This window comes from Xenopus laevis, chromosome 5L, assembly GCF_017654675.1.
Source record: "Xenopus laevis strain J_2021 chromosome 5L, Xenopus_laevis_v10.1, whole genome shotgun sequence".
In the NCBI taxonomy this organism is placed as follows: Eukaryota; Metazoa; Chordata; class Amphibia; order Anura; family Pipidae; genus Xenopus; species Xenopus laevis.
Genome location: NC_054379.1, coordinates 119208367 through 119230140, shown reverse-complemented (window position 1 = coordinate 119230140; position 21774 = coordinate 119208367). Strand labels below are relative to the sequence as shown.

The window sequence follows — 21774 nt, the reverse complement described above, 5'->3', positions numbered from 1 at the left end:
CTGGATAAAGAGCAAACGATTTAGCAAACAGGTGAAATCACTCCCTAGGGACAATCTGACAACAATAAGAAAGCTTCACAGGAAGTCTCAGAATGGAGTATGATGATCCTAGTTCCTGTACATGTAACAAAACAATACCTGCTAACAGGAACATACTGGAAACTGTTTATTTCTAGATAGATACTAAATGCAGTTTACACAAATACTCCTACATGTGTTTTCCATGGACAATTTCCCCTAATCTGCCTTCCAAATTTTTTGGCAGATGACAATGGATTTGTGTGCTATGCAAGCAATTGTAGGTGTGTTCTCTTCCTTTACAGCCAAGCCCACTGTTGTCCTTCAACACACTTAAAGGCCTGCCACATTTATAGACAGATTTATCACTCAATATAGATAGAGGCAAAGAAAAGGCAGTTCCAGCTTCTCCTCTTATTTTGTAGACAAGTTACAAAACAATTTACACTGTCTGCTGTGACAGACTCCTTCACCCTTCAACTCCGTCTTGTTTTGGCCTACCCCCATCATCTGGTCCTCTCTCTCCCTCTTTTACTGGTACCGGCTGTGCTTGGTTCTTCTATACATGAGTATCCAGACCCCTACACAGGGCTTCTTGCCTCAGGCTGATCTTCAGATTCACAACATGAATAATTCCTTTAATATCATGGTTTTATAATGTGGTCATTGTATTTTATATTTAGTTTCAGTTCTATGACAAAAATATCAGCATTTTTGTGTAGGACAGACTCAAATTTTACGTGTGGTCATTGAAACTCAGGTGATGTCTTATTGCAGTTATGGAAATCCTTTTTAGTGCTATACAATTTAGATTATGTTGCACCCACCTAAAAAATGGCTTTAGTGCCAGTAACACAGATTCCACATTCACAGTTGGTTCTTTTACTAATGCCATGTTGGCTGCAACCTTTTCTGGGCACACCATTTCCTCAAGCATACAGATAAGCGTGCTGCACCAATGAGGCGACTGGAGAGATTTGATTCAGGAGGCAGCGCCCCTCAGACTTCAAAAAAAAAAAAAAACTCGGCTCCTGGTAACTTTAAGAGCCTCATTTCCACAAAAGCTGCCTCAGGGCAGAAGAGGGGTAAATATCTGCATACAGATCAGTGATTGGGGCACAATATATTTAAAATACTCATTTCCTTATCAAGCTGACAGAGGTGGTACAAGGGAAATTATGAATAAAGCAGATCATCACAGGGAAGCAAAATGGCAGCATGGTAACTCTTTGCATTATATTTTGAAAAAAAAACCCAAAAAACTTAACGTGACCTTACAGTAAAGCTGAAATAAATCTCTTAATTTAACAGTGCTGACAGAAGAAGTGTATCAGTTACTATTTTCCCCATATCCTGAGATTCGTATTCATTCTTCTCATGATTCATAAAATACTCTGCAGCTCACAAGGAAGGCCCATATCATCTAATATTGGGTTTCTTTGATATGTTCTTCCTTGAAGCCATGTGTGACTGATACTGCTGAGTTTTAAAACAGGCTAGATAGCATTAGGGTTGCCACCCGGCCTGGCCGGTAAAAATTATGCTTAACCCCAATTTTATTAATAGAAAATAAAATCGAAATAATTCTTCCCAAAAAATGTGGCAACCCTGGATAGGATAGAACCTAGTGAATTTTTACTGTGTTCTTTGGATGCTTATGATTCCCAGGGGGTGGCAATAAAATCACGTAAAGAAAATGTAAAAGCTTTGAGAAAAAAAAAAAACACTGCCTGTCTGTATAGGACTGTAATATAAAACGTGTCAATTCCAAAAAAACATAGTAGTATATTTATCAAAGAGTGAAGTTAGAGATCACCACAGTCCTGAAATCCACCACTCTTCATTCATTTCTATGGGATTTTAAAGGCGTATTTATCAAAAGATGAACTTTCAGCCATTGAAAAATACTCTTTTAAAAATCCCATAGAAATGAATGAAGAGTGGTGGAATTTCAATCTAGAAGACTGTGGCGATCTCTAACTTCACTCTTTGATAAATATACCTCATAGAATTGGGTAAAATTGGGGTTCTAATGTACTTGTCTTATGGTAATCTTCCCACCTACGATGTTCTTAATAACCGTTTTCACAGCTGTACGGTTTGTACCAAATATGTTATTCATTATTTGAACTGATGTTTTCTCCTGTATTAGTACAATCTAACTGCAAGTTTGTGTCATGGGTGCTTACACAGGCCTGCATGTTCAATAGTGTTTCTGATAACTTTGAGTATATTCTCTAACAATTATAGTGCATTTATCTACACATACACGTGCTATGTAGATTTATTTGTTCTGGCATGGTGATTGAATTATTACATATTTAAAATTAGATTTCTGCTAGAATCTCACCCACAGAGCTGCATTTTCTGGTAAATGTTACTGCATCAAACAAAGAGACAGAACCAACTATAGCTTATACCTAACTTTAAAGAGATTTCTACAAATTACAGATCTGGGGGCTCCTAAAAGCAGAATGCCTATGTACTGTACAAGAAAGTAAAAAGTGGGGAGAGCAAATTGATGACTTGTTGGAATGAGTCAGTTAGAGCAGGGGAAATCGGTCAGTGACTCAGCGCTGGTGTGTTGTTTACAGGTCAAAAAGATGTGAAAGGGATACTGATATGGGAAAACATGTTTTTTCCAAAACGCCTCAGTTAATAGTGCTGCTCCAGCAGATTTCTGCACTGAAATCCATTTCTCAAAAGAGCAAACAGATTTTTTTTATATTCAATTTTGAAATCTGACATGGGGCTAGACATTTTGTCAGTTTCCCAGCTGCCACAGTCATATGACTTGTGCCTGCACTTTAGGCTGGAACTACTTTCTGGCAGGCTGTTATTTCTCCTGCTGAATGTAACTGAATCAGTCTCAGTGGGTCTTGGCTTTTACTATTGAGTGTTGTTCTTAGATCTTCCAGGGAACTGTTATCTTGTGTTAGGGAGCTGCTATCTGGTTACCTTCCCATTGTTCAGTTGTTAGGCTGCTGAGGGGGAGGGGTGATATCACTCCAACTTGCAGTACAGCAGTAAAGAGTGACTGAAGTTTATCAGAGCACAAGTCACATGACTGGGGGCAGCTGGGAAACTGACAATATATCTAGCCCCACGTCAGATTTCAAAATTGAATATAAAAAATCTGTTTGCTCTTTTTAAAAATGGATTTCAGTGCAGAATTCTGCTGGAGCAGCACTATTAACTGATGAGTTTTGAAAAAAACATGTTTTCCCATGACCGTATCCCTTTAAGTTATGGTGCACACACAGATAAATAAATATATGCTACAATACCCATAGCTGTATTTCCAAAATATGCCAAGCATGGTACAATGAATTTAGTTATTTGCTACATCAGTGTTGGGAAGAAATTGGTTAACATGAAATGATCCCTTCTTTTTTCCATGAAAAAATCATAACAGGTATTGCAGCAGTAGCTATCCAAGCTGGTGGCATATTTTTCCCTTTTTTTTAATTGCACTGGGTAAACTGACAGGTGTCTGGCACACGGGGAGATTAGTCGCCAAGAGACAATTCTTCGCCACTCTCCCCGAAATGCCTCAGAAAACTAAAGTGATACATATGCCATCCCGTCGGCGATTCACATTCATGTCAGCAGGATTGCATACGTATCACTTTGTTTTTCCAAAGACGCTTTTCACCAAAGGTGCGACCTAAAAGATTGGCTCGGGGGCACAATGAGCAATCTAGGTCACACATATTTTATTAGAATGTGAGCTTTGTTGGCCCCCTTGGAGAAACAATAGTTAGGTGATAGATGCCCTTTCATTCTTTGCCTTTTAAGTGTCTAGATCACAGTGGCTTAACTATGCGGGGCCTGGTAAGAACCTGTGACCTCCCCATGTCATCCCATTCCAGACTCTCACCTCTTGACACGCCATGCAAACTCAAAATCATGTGAATAATGAAAGAATTAGAAATCATGTTGGTTCACTTAATTTTCCTGATAATTGCTCACAGAATCAAAACTGGAAAATATAGACCTTTTTGTACAGTTTTAAATGGTGCATACTTATTTCAGGTGTCGGGTCACTTTTATACTCTTTTAAAATATATTACACATGGCATAAAATGGGTGTGTTAGTGATTATGCACTGAAAGGCCTACTGTCTTGTTTTGCACCATTTAAACTTAGTCCACACCAGGCGATTCGGGGAGATTTAGCGCCCTGGCGACTAATCGCTACCTCTTTGAGGCGACTAATCTCCCCGAACCGCTTCCTCTTCTCCTGCGCCGGCTGTAATGAGAGTCGCCTGCGTTATGACACATGCAGCGCGTCGTTTTCCGAAGTTGCCTCAGGAAACTTCGAGCAACTTGGGAAAACTAATTGCCGAGTGTGTTCTAACGCAGGCGACTCTCATTACAGGAGAAGAGGAAGCGGTTCGGCCTGGTGTGGACTAAGCCTAAGGCAATAACACACAGGGAGATTTGTTACCCGCACTAGAAAATTGCTACAGCAGGAGACAAATCTCCTTGAAAATGCCTTGCCGTTTACTAACCTTGTAATTGCCAAGTAAGTTACATTGAAGAAGAACAGAAGAAAAGTATTTTCGCTAACTTTTCACATAAAGCACTGTTCCAACTTCATATAACAAAAATAAACAGGGCACTTTGCAACTACCTCTTTCCAGGCAACCACCCTACACTTGGACTTTTATTAGAAGGAAAAAATTAACTCTTAAAATAAATTCAATAGATGCTCAGACTCTACAGCCAAACAAGGTGTAAATCAATTATAAAGAAAAAGGAGAAAGAAAGAAAAAGGACCTTGTTTTGTGACTGTATCAATTCACCAAACCTCTATATATCAAACACTTCCCTCAAAATTTATCAAAAAGATAATTTAGTTTCAATTCGTTGTATGGTTTAGAAAAGGATACCCTTATCTTATCTTCAGTTATCCAATTTAAAACTTTGTTTGCAGTCTTTAAGATAAGATGATAACACCAGGTTATCAAATTACAATGTTGCTTGTTATTAGGATTAGGTAAATGTAACTCCTCTCTGCTAGATATAACGGATCATGTGCAGTCACAAAACAAGGCCCTTTTTCTTTCTTTCTCCTTTTTCTTTATACCCTACACTTAGACTGCTTGCTCTGAGATCAGGAGTTCTTCTAAACAGCCTTTTGTATGTTTCTTAAGTGTGTAAGTCTGCCTTTTCCAGCAGCCCATGCTCTTAAAGGCACATTCAACAAAGTTGAAATTATTAACAAAAAAATACATTTATATAAATATACATTTTGCTTTCTATCTCCCCATAAAAGAAGCTTACAATCTTATTATTCACAAAACAAACATAAGCAAAACCACATTATCAGCATAGTTTATTACTTTGTCTGCATAGGAAGAAAAATGGGAAGAAAAATAGGTTTGCTGGCCAGCAATAGAGAGAGGGGGGGAAAGCATTTATACCACACATACAGGCAAACAAAATAAATCACTGTGCACATCCTAACATACCCCGCAGCTTAAGTGGAAGCTTGTTCTTCCACAAACTCTTCCTGGACTTCAGTACCAAACCTACAGTAGATAGGTGATCAGCATTTTTATGCAGACTCCCTGGTTTGTAATGTACTGTAAACTTGTAAGGTTGCAATGCCAGTTACCACCTTGCTAAACGAGCATTGTTATTTCTCATTTGGTTCAACCAATATAATGGATGATGATCGGAAACTACAACAAATTCCTTTCCGGTCAGATAATAACGTAAACTCTCTATGGCCCACTTAATGGTCAAACATTCCTTTTCTATAGTGGAATATTTCTGTTCTCTGGGAAAAAACTTTCTACTAATAAATAAAATTGGGTGTTTTTTCTCATCTTGAATTTGGCAAAGAACAGCCCCTATACCTCTCTCTGATGCATCAACCTGCACTTGAAATGGTAGTGAGAAATTTGGATTAGTCAAAACTGGAGCTGTGCAAAGTATTTCTTTTAGAATGTTAAATGCTTTGTCACAATCTGATGTCCACTCAACAACATTCCTTTGGGTCTTTTTTGTAAGATCACTAAGACACAGAGAAATTTGAGATAAAACGGCGGTAATAACCTGCCAGACCTAAAAAAAACTAACTTCTTTTTTCATCTTAGGAACAAGGGCTTCTTTTACTGCCTTTACCTTTGAAGTTTCCTGGTTTAACTTTGCCATTTCCTATCACATATCCTAGATAAGAGGTTTCTTTTTGAGCTATAGAGCATTTGGTTGGGTTTATTGTAAGTCCAGCATTGGAAATGGACAATATGAGACTTCCAATCATAGCTAAATATGATGACATTGTCAAGAGAAGCAGCACAGTGTGAACTGTGTGGCTTTGTCACTATATCCATTAGCCGCTGAAATGTGGCTGGTGCCCCGTGTAACCCAAATGGCATATGTGTAAACTGAAATAACCCTTGGGGTGTAGCAAAAGCAGTTTTCTCACGGGATTCTTTATCCAATAAAATCTGCCAGTAACCTTTTGTTAGGTCAAATGTAGAGATATATTGGGCTTCACCCAGTTGGCTAATCATAGCATCAATGAGGGGCATTGGATAAGAGTCAAATTTTGAAACTTGATTAATTTTTCTGAAGTATTTGCAAAACCGCTTTTCCCCATTTTTCTTGGGTACAATGACAATTGGAGAACACCATGGGCTAGTAGATGATTCAATGACACCTAGCTCTAACATATTTTCCAATTCTGCCTCTATTATTGGTTTAAGTTTCTCTGGTACCCTGTAGGGGTTTTTGATGGATTGGTTTTGCATCCCAAGTGTCAATAATGTGTTTAACTACATTAGTAATGCCTGGTTTAGATACAAATGTTGCCTTGTGTTTCTTAAACAACAGATCTAAGTCTATGTTCTGCTCAGATGTCAGTTCTGTACCCCTTTTTAGGTCTGATAACTCAGAACAGTTATGGGACAAACTAGAATAAGCTTGCTCAAAGACATTTGGGCAACATTCCGATAGAATAGTGCACACACTAGATGATCTGTCAACCCACTTTTTTAATAAATTGGCACGAAAAATTCTCTTTTGCTGTATTCTACCAGGCATGAAAATTTCATAGTCTACTAAACCAGTCTGACGTATTACTGTAAATGGTCCTTGACATTTAGCTAGCAACTTATTCTCAGAAGATGGCAATAAAAGTAGAACTTTGTCACCTGGTGAAAAAAGTTTCTCTTCGTGTGTGACTGTGATTCAGTGAGGATAGCTTTGGCAAATACAGTCATCTAATTTAACTTGTCTCTCATAGAAATCACATAATCCACCAAATTCTTTTGTTAAAATTAAGATTTCTCCCAGTTTTCCTTAATAACATCTAGTGGTCCTTTCGGGCCTGCCATAAAGCAGCTCAAATGGGGAGAAGCCACTGGATGCTTGAGGAACCTCCCTATATGCAAATAATAGATATGGAAGTAATTGATCCCAATGTTTTGGATCCTGACTCACACACTTACTAAGCATTTTTTTTAGTTTGATTAAAACGCTCAACCAGACCATCGGTTTGTGGATGGTACCGCTTGTATACCCAGAAGCTGGTTTATCTGTCTCATTAAACTGGACTGGAAATTTGAACCTTGGTCTGTAAGTATAGTTTGAGGAATACACATGTTTCCCTTTAGTTGCCAGCTCCCAATAGACTCGTTCTCCTTCAAGTATAGTACAAAGTTTTGTTTTGGTCTTTAGAGAGTCAGAAGAAAAAATATAGTGTAGTATATTCACACTCTTTTTGGTTTAGTTAGCCCACTTTCCAAAATCTCCAATCACCACAGGGTTTTCTTGCATTCCACACTTTAGTGTCACACTTAAAATGTTGCAGCACGGTCACCTCGTGTCACCTCGTGTAACGCGAGAGCGGAAGTGCCGGTTAGGACTATAGACACCCCTAAAGGCTTACATGTAAACTAAACGTTTGTAAGTATTTTTAAACTACACAAGGTGACCGTGCTGCAACATTTTAAGTGTGTCACTAAAGTGCGGAATGCAAGAAAACCCTGTGGTGATTGGAGATTTTGGAAAGTGGGCTAACTAAACCAAAAAGATAAATGTGAATATACTACACTATATTTTTTCTTTTTTCATACTGCTTGTTTCCCTAAGCTGTGATAGCGCTGACTCTCTATAAACCAAACAAAATTTAAGTATGTAAGTCTGCCTTTCCCAGCAGCCCATGCACTTAAAGGCACATTCAGCTACAACAAAGTTGAAATTATTAACAAAAAAATACATTTATATAAATATACATTTTGCTTTCTATCTCCCCATAAAAGGAGCTTACAATTTTATTATTCACAAAACAAACATAGGCAAAACCACATTATCAGCATATAAGAAAAACACATTTTGTGTACATGTGACCTGCTGCAGCTTTTACCAATTGCTAATTAAGCTCAGTGCATGCATCCTGCAAACACCCAGTGCTAAGGTTTTGCTCACATTATACCAAATGGGAAAAGATACAATAGGTAAGTAATATTTTTAATTCTTGTGATGCTGGATAAAATGTGGAGAGCATAGTTTATTACTTTGTCTGCATAGGAAGAAAAATGGTAAGAAAAAGAGGTTTGCTGGACAGTAATAGAGAGAGGTGAAAAGCATTTATACCACACATACAGGCAGACAAAATAAATCACTGGCCACAGACATGCAGATTTTATTCTTTATGTGATGAATGTTTATTCCTTTCAATATAACGATCTACCATTAACCACTAGATTAATATAAGTAGGAAGAACAAATCAGACGATGTTCTGGCCATTAGTTTATAAAAGGCAATTATACAAAAGTTATATTCGACAAATAGTAGTGACAATCATTCATTGATATCGTGAGACCGGCAATACAGAGATATTATCAGTAGCTGATATCTTTAAACCTGTCCTATCGACTGAACAACTGATTGCCATGACACAAAAAATTACGTGACACTCCACACATGGTGATTTCGTATGACTGTATTTTTGTGTCTATAGCCAGCATTAGGCTAGCTTTGGCTCCAGCCATTTTTCATGCTATCTGTCTGAATAAACAGAACAGAAAAGTGGCCTGTGTATGGTTCTTCATATGCTATCTATCTGTGATTTGGCAAGATGAGCTGGATAACACAAGTGATTGCCATGTGTATCAAACAATCATGCATTATAAAATAATACAAATTACATACATTGTGCTTTGTGTTAATTTCCAAATCGTGTTACCTTTTTGCACATGACAAAGAGCAGAACCTCTTTGACCGCAGGAACTTGTTGGGATACCCTGTCTTCCCACAAAATTCACAGGCCAAAAGTTCACATTCAAGCTCGTCGATGCCCTCTGCTGAAAAAATAATACTTTGAGTATGTACTCAGCATTTCTTCTTTCCAAATAATGGCACAAAGTTATTTATTGAACTCTTTTATCTGCTGTTCATATCCCATTACACCAAAAAGTAAACTGTATTAATTTTACCAGCACTTTCTGTACCACTGTAAGATTATGTGTCTACACAAGCATGTATTTTCAATGTATACATTAAGCCTTGCAGCTCTATACTGTTTGCCTACAACCTGGTACTATCTGTAAAGGGTTTGTAGTCAGGGTTTCCTACTGGAACTCTGGTTCTTTCTCCACACTTCAAAAAAATACTAGGATAAAGCGGAGACCTTTATTTAAGGCTATTTAAGAATTAGGTGATTTGCAAATACCTGACCCTCACCAAAGGCGTGATCACCTAGAAAGATCAATTTTACATTGATTGCATCAAAATGGGTATTTAACTTTTACATTAACTTTTAGCATGATGTAGATGTTAGTGACCCCCTTTTGAAGGATGGCAAGAATCAGAAAAAAAAGTAGCATTTAAAAAAAAAAAAAAAATATATATATATATATATATATATATATATATATATATATATCTCAAATAAAGACCAGTTGAAAAGTTAAAATAAGACATTCTATAACATATTTATGATAAGTTAAAGGTGAATTAACCCTTGAACTATCTGGATTATGAAGCTTATCTTTTTTTTGGCTCTGCAACAGCATTTAGGCTTAACACCAGTAGGAGGTCTTAGCTTTCTTCTTCTAAACAGGTGATTATTTAGCAGAAACATAATAACCTGTATCAGTTTGGGCCTAACTGCCCACACACAAACAACATATTACTTCATAAGTGCAGATAACACATAGAATACATTGCATTACATATACTATTATTCGTTTAATCTCAAATATTGTTACTTTTCTACCTTTAAATGTTGTTACTTTTGTACATCAGCACTATACATATTGTTATTTAGGTAACAATGAGCCCTTGCCCTGTAAAGTTTATAAGCTTTTTGGAGCCTAGCACAAAATATAATTCAGGAACCGTTAGAGAAGCTGCCATGAACTACACTCAAAGGTCCTCCAGCTGAAGGGTGTACTGTCTTTATTGTTTTGTCCTTCTCTAACCATACAGGATCTGACTGCCAGGCTCCAAAATGCCATTTTTTCACATCATATTCCATGTTATCAAAATTGCAACTTGTTTGTATTAATAGAATATAATTGAAAATTGCAAATTCCAAATTTTTCCTGGAGTGTTTCTGTTCTTGGTTTGGCAATTTTTTTTTCACATGCTTCCTTACAAAACTCCTGTAGCACACATCCATTTTTAGTTGTAATACTGGTATTAGATGCACAAAGCATGGCCTGCGAGAATCAAAAGACATGGATAAAACCAGACAGTTCTTTATTTTCAATAAAGAATGTTAAAAGTTATGGGATGTAAGTACTAAAAAAAAACCCCATAAAATAGGTTGAAATGCCATTCAGAGCACTCAGTGGAGGACAGGCTATATAGGATGGGCTTCCAGTTTTTTCACTGCCTGACAAGATTAAGTATAGATACATGCATATGTCTACTAACCCTCAGCAGTAAGGTCCTCCATGTCTGTGTCTGTTGAGTTGTCAGGAAGTTTAGCTGAGCTTTGGATGTCAGATTCCATGTCAGCAATATTCATATTTCCTTCATCCAAGGGCGACAGAGGTTTCACTGCCTTCTCCGCTAATAGGGATGAACGATTTACCTATAAGGCCATAAAGCATTGTGTGTAAACCACTCTTTAATTACAGTCACTAAAGTGTATTTACATTATGACGTTACTAAAATGGTGTTTTATTGCATCAATAATTTAGAAATACATTAAGCTGGATCTTATCCTTTTTAAGTAGTGAGATAATTATCTATATCTATTATTTATCTCAAGAGCCAGAGAATAATGAATACATGATGTAAAATAAAGAATTCACTGAAACCCTTGGGCCAGCTTTGCTAAGAGTATTCATGTGGCTAGAAGTCCTCATTAAAACAGTAACAATGATATGGTGTCAGAGCTACAAAAAACTTTCTTGTAGAACCTTAAAGCATATCTTGAGAGTGGATATATTTTGCCTTTTCATTATGCGTTGCCCTCCTCACATATATTTGTAAAATGATCTTTCCCATATAGGAGTCACAGCTGCAGGTTGGCCAGCTGATATTAAGATTAATGCAGCATTGATGGATATAAATCCCTCCCCCAAAAAACTCCTAGTCAGTGAAATGCCAATATATATAAAACTATACTAATATTTATTGTATACTGAAACTACCTCAGTCCAGCATGGTGGCTTCAAAGAATTATGACTATAATTATTGTATATTATCAAATCCGTTATAACGTATGAGACAAGGGAACATACATTGAAATTTGTTGTAACATTTGGTAAGATCAGTAACTAGGGATGCACCGAATCCACTATTTTGGATTCGGCCAAACCCCTGAATCCTTTGTGAAAAATTCGGCCGAATACCGAACCCGAATCCAAATCCTAATTTGCATATGCAAATTAGGGGTGGGAAGGGGAAAACAATTTTTACTTCCTTGCTTTGTGACAAAAAGTCATGTGATTTCCTTCCCCGTCCCTAATTTGCATATGCAAATTAGGATTCGGTTCGGCCGGGCAGAAGGATTCGGTCGAATCCAAATCCTGCTGAAAAAGGCCGAATCCCGAACCGAATCCTGGATTCAGTGCATCCCTATCAGTAACATTTTTGTAATACTTAAATGTAGTGCTTCAATAAAAAAAACAACATTAATTCACTTTGGCAGGCTCTCCAGTTTTCTTCATTCTATATAATACTTAAATGACCCTTACCTATATGGCCCCATCTTACTTGCACCTGAATTAATGTAGTCTTGTCTTAGCCTGAGAGTAGGCTAAGAACGGCATCAGTGCAAGGAAATGGGTAGAATGAAAAAAAGTTCCTTGATATCTTTTATCCATATTCATTTATACTGTTGTTACTTGACAACTTACACTGCCTTCACACAAAATTTGGCCTCATAAGCATATACTTACGGGAAATGGTTCCACTCCTTCTTGAATGACAAACCCCTCTATAACGTGGGTCAAAATCTGTGGTTTTACAATGGCATGGGGCAGTTTCTCTAGTCCTGGAATGCTGTTAGGTTTCAATGTTCTAGTGCTTCTTGTTGTAGCAGCTGGTAAAAGTAACGGAGGTGCTGGTATAGACATATGTGAAGTATCCGATGGAGACTTGATTACTGAGGCACTGACCGAAGATGCTATGGAAGGGAGTCCTGTAAAGTAACATAGTAATTTAAGTTGAAAAAAAGACACTTGCCATCAAGTTCAACCTTTTAAAGGAGAACTAAACCCCCCATTAATCAAAAATCCCCATCCCCTTCAGTCCATTAGCCCCCCACACTGCTTTCTCCCTCCTTAGTAACTCAGTGGAAAAAGTGTCCCTGTCATGTACCTTGGCATATTCATGCACAGTAGCGAAGCGGAGCTCTCTGGCGCCATCTTCTGTATCTTCTGGTTCCTCTCGGAAGTGAGTGCCAGCACAGAGCTTTTTTGCGCATGCCCAGTTGGGACCATTCTGGTATTTGTGCCTACTGTGCATTCGCGGAAAGCTCCGAAGATAGGCAAAGGATAAAAGAGTATCCGAAGATACAGAAGATGGCACCGAAGAGGTCCGCTGCGCTACTGTGCATAATTATGCCAAGGTACATGACTGGGATACGTTTTACACTGGGTTACTAAGGAGGAAGAAAGCATTGAGGGGGGGCCAATGGACGGAAGGTGATGGGGATTTTTCATTAACGGGAGGTTTAGTTTTCCTTTAAGTCTATATATAACCAGCCTAACGGCTAGTTGATCCAGAGCTCTCCAAATAGCAGTCATATACGCTATGTATCTTTGATTATGTTCTCTCCTTTACTCCTCATATCCAATTCTTCCCTTCCATTTCACTCCTCCATTTTAAAATCCTCCATTTTAAAATACAACTGTTCATCGCACAAGATGCCAAAATGATTCTAAGTCACACTCTTGTCATTTAGTGACTACTGTAACTATCTACTGTTTGGCCCTAAACAGACTGTAACCTCTCCAGTCCATAATAAATGCTGGTGCTACAATTATACATCCCACTAACAGCTCTTCCTTTGCCAATCTCTGTGCTGGCTTCCACTAAAATACAACTGCCAAGGTCTTTCTTCGCTTCATTCTGGTAATTAGACGAAGATTGCCAAGTTTTTTTCAGCATGAAACCCTGCGTGATTAGTAAACTCACACGTTGTTTCCTTGCCCATATTTATTTCAGTGAATACATACAGTATATACAGTTTGTTTTATCTGATAGCACAGTGTAAGGATAATTAAATGTTCTACCTTGCAAAGTGGGATCAGAAGGAAGAGCTTCTCCACTACCTACGGGAAAATCAGAAGGTGACAGCGTAGGAGGGGTTGGGGTCTGAGTAATTACATGGACACAGTCCTTCTGCACCACTGGCGCCTCTTCTGGACACACATTCTGTACTTGGTAAACCTACATGTGTTGAGAGATTATAATAAATAAACATACTTAATCTATAATCATAGCTATAAGTTATTTGCAAACCATCAATACAGATATACAATGCGAAAAGTATATAAAGCATTTAAGGCTTACAAGTCAAAAGTACATTAATACACTGGCATAATATAAACACTATAGTCAAGTAATCAATCCTGGTTATAAAAGCAACATAATTTTTTGACCTAATCAGAATATTGTCAGGAAAATGAAATGATTTTTAAGTATTTCTAAAAACTTTTGTTGCTTACTGCACCACTGAATCCATAACCTGGATCCATTTATGAAAATTATGCAATATTCAAAGGGGTAATTAACTTTTAGTATGTTATAGAACGGCTAATTCAAAGCAACTTTTCAATTGGACTTTTTATAGTTTTTGAATTATCTTTTTCTGCTGACTCTTTCCAGCTTTCAAATGGGGGTCACTGACCTCTTCCTAAAACAAAAGCTCTGTAAAGATGGCCATACATGGGCAAATTTAAGATGCCAATTCGGGTCCTTTAGAATGATTCGGCTTCAATTCGGCTTATCTGCCAATGTATGGGGCCTTTCGACGGGCCTCCAAGACTGATATCTGGCCAAAAATCATCCTGATCTCAATCGAGCAAGTTAAATTTTCCCACCTCATCGAGGACCGCAAAATGGCTACTTGGCTGTAGGGCCGAACGATCGGATTAGCCCGATATAAAGAATCTACACAGTTCTATTTCAATATTTTCATACACCATCCTACTCTTATATGAATAACCTTAAGTTTGCATATAAGTGATGCAACATCTGAAAACTGAACATGCTATTTTCAACCATTAATTTCACACCTAATAGTAAGTGGTGTCTTCCCATTATCAGCAAATAATGGATAATTATTATCTGGTAAATATATTAGGGATGCACCGAATCCAGGATTCGGTTCAAGATTCTGCCAAGATTCCGCCTTTTTCAGCAGGATTCGGAGTCGGCCGAATCCTTATGCCTGGGCGAACCGAATCCTAATTTGCATATGCAAATTGTGGGGAGGGCAGGATTTTACGTGACTTTTTGTTACAAAACAAGGAAGCAACCCAATTTTTCCTTTCCTGCCTCTAATTTCTATATGCAAATTAGGATTCGGTTCGGTATTCGGCCGAATCTTCCAAGATGGATTCAGCCAAATCCAAAATAGTGGATTCCGTGAATCTCTAATTTTGATGCCACATAAACCCATGTTGCAATTTGTTAGATTTGGCTTACCACAGGAGACTCTACTGGTGCTGGCTGTATATGAAGGTTTACTGCAACAGTCTGAGGTGGTGGAAGAGTCTGGAATGGCAGCTGCACTAGAGCTTCTGCTGCAGGCAAGTCTTCTTCTGTTAGCAGAGTATTCTGCATCAGAACTTGGCCTGGTGTTAAAATTTCAGGCTGCACTGGTATTGTTTGCATGGACTGTAAAGGTAGTGCTTGAAGCTGGGAAGCTGGGGTTGTTGGAAGATGAGGAGAGGACGCTACTGTTGGTGGTGCAATGGACTGTAATTCAGGTTGCGGTGTTTGTGACAATGGAGGAATTAATTGTGGACCAGATGAAACCAAAGCATGTTGTTGCTGTGGCCCTAAAGATAAAGTGGGTGGAAGATGTGTTGGAAGAGACATCTGCGGAGCTGCATGCAATGTAGTCTGAAGGGGATGATGTAAATTGTCTCGGGCTGGAAGAGTGGACGGCACAAGCAGAGATGTCTGTGGCTGTATGATGGCTTGTGGATGAATGATTATAGTTGGAGACTGACAGGGAGAGTGAGTGAGAGGAGGTGACACTACTACAGATGACTGTGCCGAATGAGAGATAGTTGGTGATGGTGAAAGGGAAGTAGTAACAGGTGTACAATGATGAGAATGAGTACTGCTAGGGATGTGTACAAAGTTCTGACTTTGAAGCGGTACACAATGCTGAGTAGATGGTGGTTCTAAAGCTGGATTATGCAAAGTAATGGTCTGTATTTGATGCCTGTGCTGTATCTGCTGTTGCTGTTGCAGTATCACTTGCTGGGGCAATTTTGGATGATCTGGAAGGATTGAGATAGCTGGGTGTTTACCCAGCGAATGTGAATGAACTGTAGAATATGACACTGTAAGAAAAACAAAAATATACACATATATAAATATATATATATACACCAATAACTTCTGCAGCAATATTTGAAAAAATATACAGAAGACAATAAAGGTAATCATATAATATACTATTTCCACCTTTTGCTTAAGCACACTGTAATTTTGGCCTCATAGAAATTGCTACATATAAATGCAAAAATACAATGAAAAACTTGACTTCAATAAAGCTAAATGACCTGCTTTCAATCTAAATTACCTTTCTTGGAATGAGTCATGGAAGCCTGCTGAGTATTTAGAGGGTGAGGATTCTAGAACATAACACTGCCCCAATTTTAATTAAGGGTAGAACTACACTTTAAGTGGCCTACGTGATTAAGTCATGCAACACCAGCAGATTCATGTTGTAATGTAAAATCTGATGGATTCTTTGGGTGGTCTAAATAAATTGTCCCCGTGCTCAATTAAGAGTTTTGCTGTCTTCTAATTAAAAGCCTTGGTCTATGGGTTGCAATTTTAGTAATTTGTCTTTACAAGTGCCATATATATTTGGACATCATACCTGGTGAAATCAGCTGATGTAAATTTGATGTGCGGGTTACAGCCGTGCAACGAGAATCGGACACAGAACTCTCATCTTTCTGGTTATTTTCCATTGTGGCATCTGCATGAATAGTCTTTGAGCTTGCCACAGTTGTTTTATGGCATATAGCAAGGGGGTGATCTTGATTGCTGGGTTTTGATGGGCTATGGTTGGGAAATGACATCTCAAGCATTGGTTGGCTCCGAATTGTTAAATTCTAGACCAATTAAAAAACATACAATATGAAGTATTTTTAACTGTCATTTACATTGTACATCGCTAAAAAATACTACTTATATATAACGTATAACTAAAATCATAGTAGATTTGTTTTATGGCTCCACTGTGCTACTGATGTGATCTAGTTCACACAAATGTCAATTCAAAGCCATGATCTGGTCTACTTTAGTAGTTTTGGCCATGAGAAATGGATGGGGTTTGTGGCTTATTACCATTACCATAGGCCACACCTATTATTATTATTATAATAAGTTGTGCATTTTGATGGCGTTATTAGAAAGATTGGAACATGCAAAAGAGGACATCCTTTTTTCCCCACTCTGGGTCAGTTTTTCACTGTTTCCTACTATTGTAAATAAAAAACTCCAAAACAAAGTGGAAAATATTACTGCTCCATGGTGCAGTGTCTTGGTTCTGCCCATAGCAATATATTCATATAGTTTAGGTTATTCCCATGTTTACATGTGTTTCATATGGGCATTCCAGATTCCCTTCAAAGTCCTATTCTGAATACGTTGGGAAAATCAGACTTTAAGTTCTATTGATGGAGGGATTTATAAAAATGGTAGTAAAAGGTACAATAAAGGTAATAAAAATACTAGGCCACATTAACTTTACTATCTGTGTGACTCATTAGGCTTATTTGGAACTATTCTCTCTCAAAAATATTTGTATTATTCCAGAGCTCCATTTCTGTTTCATTTCTAACAGTGTGATTATGTTTAGGTCACCTTCCCAACACTTTTTTCAGATAGTTCACCAGAAATAAAGGTTTTTTTTTTCTATTTCTAACTGTTTTTCTAATATTGCAGTTTAAAGTTAATTTTTCACCTTCTTATGAATTTCTGAAGCAGCTTTGGGAAAGGGGTCACCAACTTTGTAAACTGTTTTAAACTGATACATAAGTTGATACATTTCTTATCTTCGGCCCTCCTGACCAAAATCCCTAAGACCCATTAAATACAGGTGTTGTAATTGATACAATTGCTAACATGTATCATATATACGTTATATAGCATACTTTGATGCATTTGATTTTGCCCACCTGAGCTGCAGATTGACAGGAAGAGGAGGAAGACGAGGATGATGATATAACTGGAATATCGGACTGCACAGCAGCAACTGTAGCAGCAGGTGTAAAGATAAGCTGCAAAGAAAAAATAAAATGCAAGATAATTCCTCAGGACGGCATCTAAGCATAAGAAAATATATATTTATTTCTTTATCAGGGTGAAATGCTTTCCTTAAAGGGGATGATTTCTTTAAATGGGGTGTCTACCAAAACCAGTTTTTTGCACGGTGAAATAAAAATGTGATTCTAAACAACTTTCCAACACGAATTAGTTTCAGTGGTTTTCATGTTATTTGTATATGTATTGGCAATTAAAAGAATTATCTCCCTTTTCCTTCCTATTCTGTGCACCACTATGATTTTTGAAACAATATAGCAGATACCAGGTGGTTAACAGGCTAGAAGGAGCCCAGACGAGCTACAGTGTTTCAAGAAAGACAAACAAGATATCTTCGATTTTAAAGCTTTACATGGAAGAGAACTTCCTCCTTTTTCTCTTATTGTCTACTTATGCACTTCTGTCCTAAAAAAATATTCTACAATATACAGAACTGTGTTTACAAGGAGAACTATATAAGAAAAGACAAACATGGTTCCAATATTAATCTGCCAGATAATTATATCTGACCCCTAGTGGCACAGATAGAGAACTAGAAGTTTCACACTTAGAGGCAAATTTACTAAAGCGCGAAGCAGCTAAAGCTAGCGCAAATTCGCCAGCGTGACACCATTTAGTTACTTTGCCTTTAGTTACTTTTACTAACGGGCGCTGGCGTAAATTCGCTAGTGAAGTGGACCTACTCTAGCGTTACTTCGCACACTTTTGCCAGACGAAGTTGCGCTATGGCGAAGGGACGTAACTACATAACTACACTTGCGCATTTTACTGAACGTTACCTCTTGCGCCAGACTTGCCTTCGCCACCTCAGACCAGGCGAAGTGCAATAGAGTAGATAGGGCTTGCTCCAAAAAAAAGTTGAATTTTTTTCTAAGTCCCAAAAAAAGCCGGCGACTTTTACTTTTTTAAGGGTGATAGGCTGTAAAAGATCATAAATTTTTTTGGGGGCACCCTCCTTTCCCCCTACATTTCCTAACATATGGCACCTAAACTATACAGTGGGCTCATGTGTAGGGCAAAATAACAACTCTATTTTATTTTATGAAGCTTTCCCAGGCTTGTGTAGTGTCATGTATTTGCTGCTACATATACGTCCATTGTACTTTAACTTGGCACCGTATGCAAATTAGGCATCGCTAGTGTAACTTCTGTTTGCTTGACGAATTAACACTAGCGCAACTTCACTACCTTTCGCCTCCCTGAGCGCAATTTCCGATTTTAGTGAATTAGCGGCGCCCTGGCGATGTGCGGCGCCTGCCGATGTGCAGTGAAGTGCGGCAAAGGTGTCGCTAGCATATTTTCGGTGCTTATTGAATTTTCCCCTTAGAATGTTAATTCATCTCTTTGCACTCACTAGGCTAAAAATGTACTTTCAGTTCAGATGTTAGAAAAAAGAGCGAATACAACACAGAACACACACTGCACTTTTTTTTTGGTTGCAAAAATATGGTCAAATATAAGGCCTATATTTTGTCCTTTCTCGTGCCTTGAGGAAGGGCATAAGAGAGCCTGAAATGTCAGGATTCATTACCCCTGGCAAGGGTCTAAGCTACTTAAAGTAGCATCAAACTATGATAATTAAGATGGTTGATGCTATCATGATTACAAAAAAAAAATGGTCAAATAGCAATATTATAACCACTTAACAAAATTGTAAAAATCTGTTATAAGATTAGCTTTGCGCTTCTATAAGATACATAGCGTATTTGTATAATACACGAGAAACATGAATAACCTGTAAATTATATCCTTATAATACACAAAAGCTGTGAATATTTTGTAAATGATATCCTTATAAACGGTGAGTTATGATGTCATCAGTTATAAACGGTGAGTTCTGATGTCATTTCTGTCACATGACTCACTGAAACATGTGTATTATAATAAATAAAGTACCCCCAGTTGCAAAATATGAGGATATTAGAAGTTACCTCTGAGTTCCGTGACCTGTATAAAAACACTCGGCCTTTGGCATCATGTTTTATATGGTCATGAAACTCCTTGATAATATCCTAATAATTTACAAGAGGGGGTACTTTATTCACTATATAAACAATGCTTAGAGATACCAGCATTTTATAATTGGTGTCACATGACATGAATCTTACATATAACAAATATTAATGTATCCTGTGTTGTAAAAAATAAGGATAATCACCTCAGAGTTCCATGGCCTGCATAAAAGCCTCATTTCTAAGGCAAGGCCACACAGAAATTTGTTGCTAAGGCCACTAGATGCTCAAATAAAGAATAAAAAAAGGCTGTTTTTTGAAAAGTCCATTAGGCAGCGAGCCAGACTGCAGAAAAATGCATTCAGGAACTGATTCGTTTTTTCAGCAATCGTTTCCTGAATACAGATGGGCGAGATAATCTGTGCCTTAGAAATGAGGAGGCTTTAGCTGAGGCAATGTAAATAGATGAACCTAAAAACTAAATAAATATTTGAAATCTCAAGCTCTGTTTGGGTACAAAACTGCAGATCAGAATTCAGGCCAGATTTAATAAGGATCGAGTTGTGTTTTCCACTAAAGTTCAGGAGGTTATTTTTTGGTCAAAATTTTTTTTTTGGATTAAAACTCCAATTTTTCAAGATATTATTCCCTGACCCTGGAAATAGCGGGAATCCGAAAATACACCATCTAAAACCTGTTGAGGTCCCAGAGATCCCTTGAACCGTTTGAAAATGTTAATAGCCTTCATGATGTTAGAGTTTTTTTCTGAGGGTTTTGCCCGATAACTCAATTAATTAGAGTGACTAGTTTTTTTTCACAGAAAACTCGATCAATTCAAGTTTTCGGGTTGTTAACCCCCGAAGTCACTGATTCAAGTTTTTTCCATTCGAGATTTTTTTTAAATGAGAAGTCATTCGAGTTGTGAGTTCATTCAATATATAAAAAAAGCTCTAAAATTCGACCTTTGATAAATAACCCCCTTAATATCAATAACACACAGAGTGTATAACTTTGCATTATAGATGACAGAATACACATCAGTTTAAAGACAAGATGATTTCAATTTTTTTCAAATATTTTTATTGAATAGAAAAGAGATATCTAAAAAGGGAAAACAGCAAAATTCACTATTCATCAATACAATACATATGTAGAAAAGATGCATAAACAGTATGTGTATGCCAGGCCCCTCTGATGGGGGGGGGGGGCTTGGTGCATTCTAGTTACGCCATAGGAACAAGATAAGGATGGGGCAGCATTACATTGAGCCTCTGGAAAGGTTAGGGTTAGGAGGAACTGCCAACACACCGACAGCCTTTTATGATTTTGTGAAATCAGGTATGGCATTATAATAAAATACATTTATATTTGTATCTGGCAGTGCTGACAGTGTTTATGCACCTTTTCTACATAAGCCCAACTAAATCAGCTCATGCAGGGCCGGCATCAGAAATCACGGGGGCCCTGTACAACAATTTTCTGGGCCCCGCCCACCCCACACCAAAGTTAAAAGACCACACAGACAGTGCTAAAAAGGGTAAACCCCCCCACACAAGTTATAAAAATCCATTGATGTGAGGACCCCCTTATACGTTTTAAAAAAAACAAACTGTGGCGCCATAAAAGTTTTTTAAAAAAAACATTGGGTGGTCAGGGCCCCCTACAAAATAAAAAAAAAAAAAATAACATTGGCTCCAAGGCCACTCATTATAGTTTTTTTAAAAAGTCCTTGGTGGTCAGGGCCCCTCATAAGTAAAAAAATAAAAAATAAAACAATGGTGCCAGGGCCCCCCATAAGTTTTTTTTTAAAAAA

General features: G+C 37.7%; 1 protein-coding gene across 6 annotated transcripts in view; it reads right to left on the bottom strand.

Moving 5' to 3' along the window:
- Nucleotides 1-21774, bottom strand: part of phc3.L (polyhomeotic homolog 3 L homeolog) — a 52831-nt gene that overhangs the window by 7453 nt on the left and 23604 nt on the right. For 5 of the 6 annotated variants that reach the window (XM_018263708.2, XM_018263707.2, XM_041563347.1 and 2 more), the window contains 7 exons: nucleotides 17865-17966; nucleotides 16559-16796; nucleotides 15145-16013; nucleotides 13728-13884; nucleotides 12390-12631; nucleotides 10915-11074; nucleotides 9221-9338 (listed from right to left, as the gene is read on the bottom strand). In XM_018263708.2, the coding sequence (XP_018119197.1) occupies nucleotides 9221-9338; nucleotides 10915-11074; nucleotides 12390-12631; nucleotides 13728-13884; nucleotides 15145-16013; nucleotides 16559-16796; nucleotides 17865-17966 (1886 nt within the window). The remainder of the gene's footprint in view (nucleotides 1-9220; nucleotides 9339-10914; nucleotides 11075-12389; nucleotides 12632-13727; nucleotides 13885-15144; nucleotides 16014-16558; nucleotides 16797-17864; nucleotides 17967-21774) is intronic. The other variant, XM_018263709.2, reaches the window with a different exon arrangement.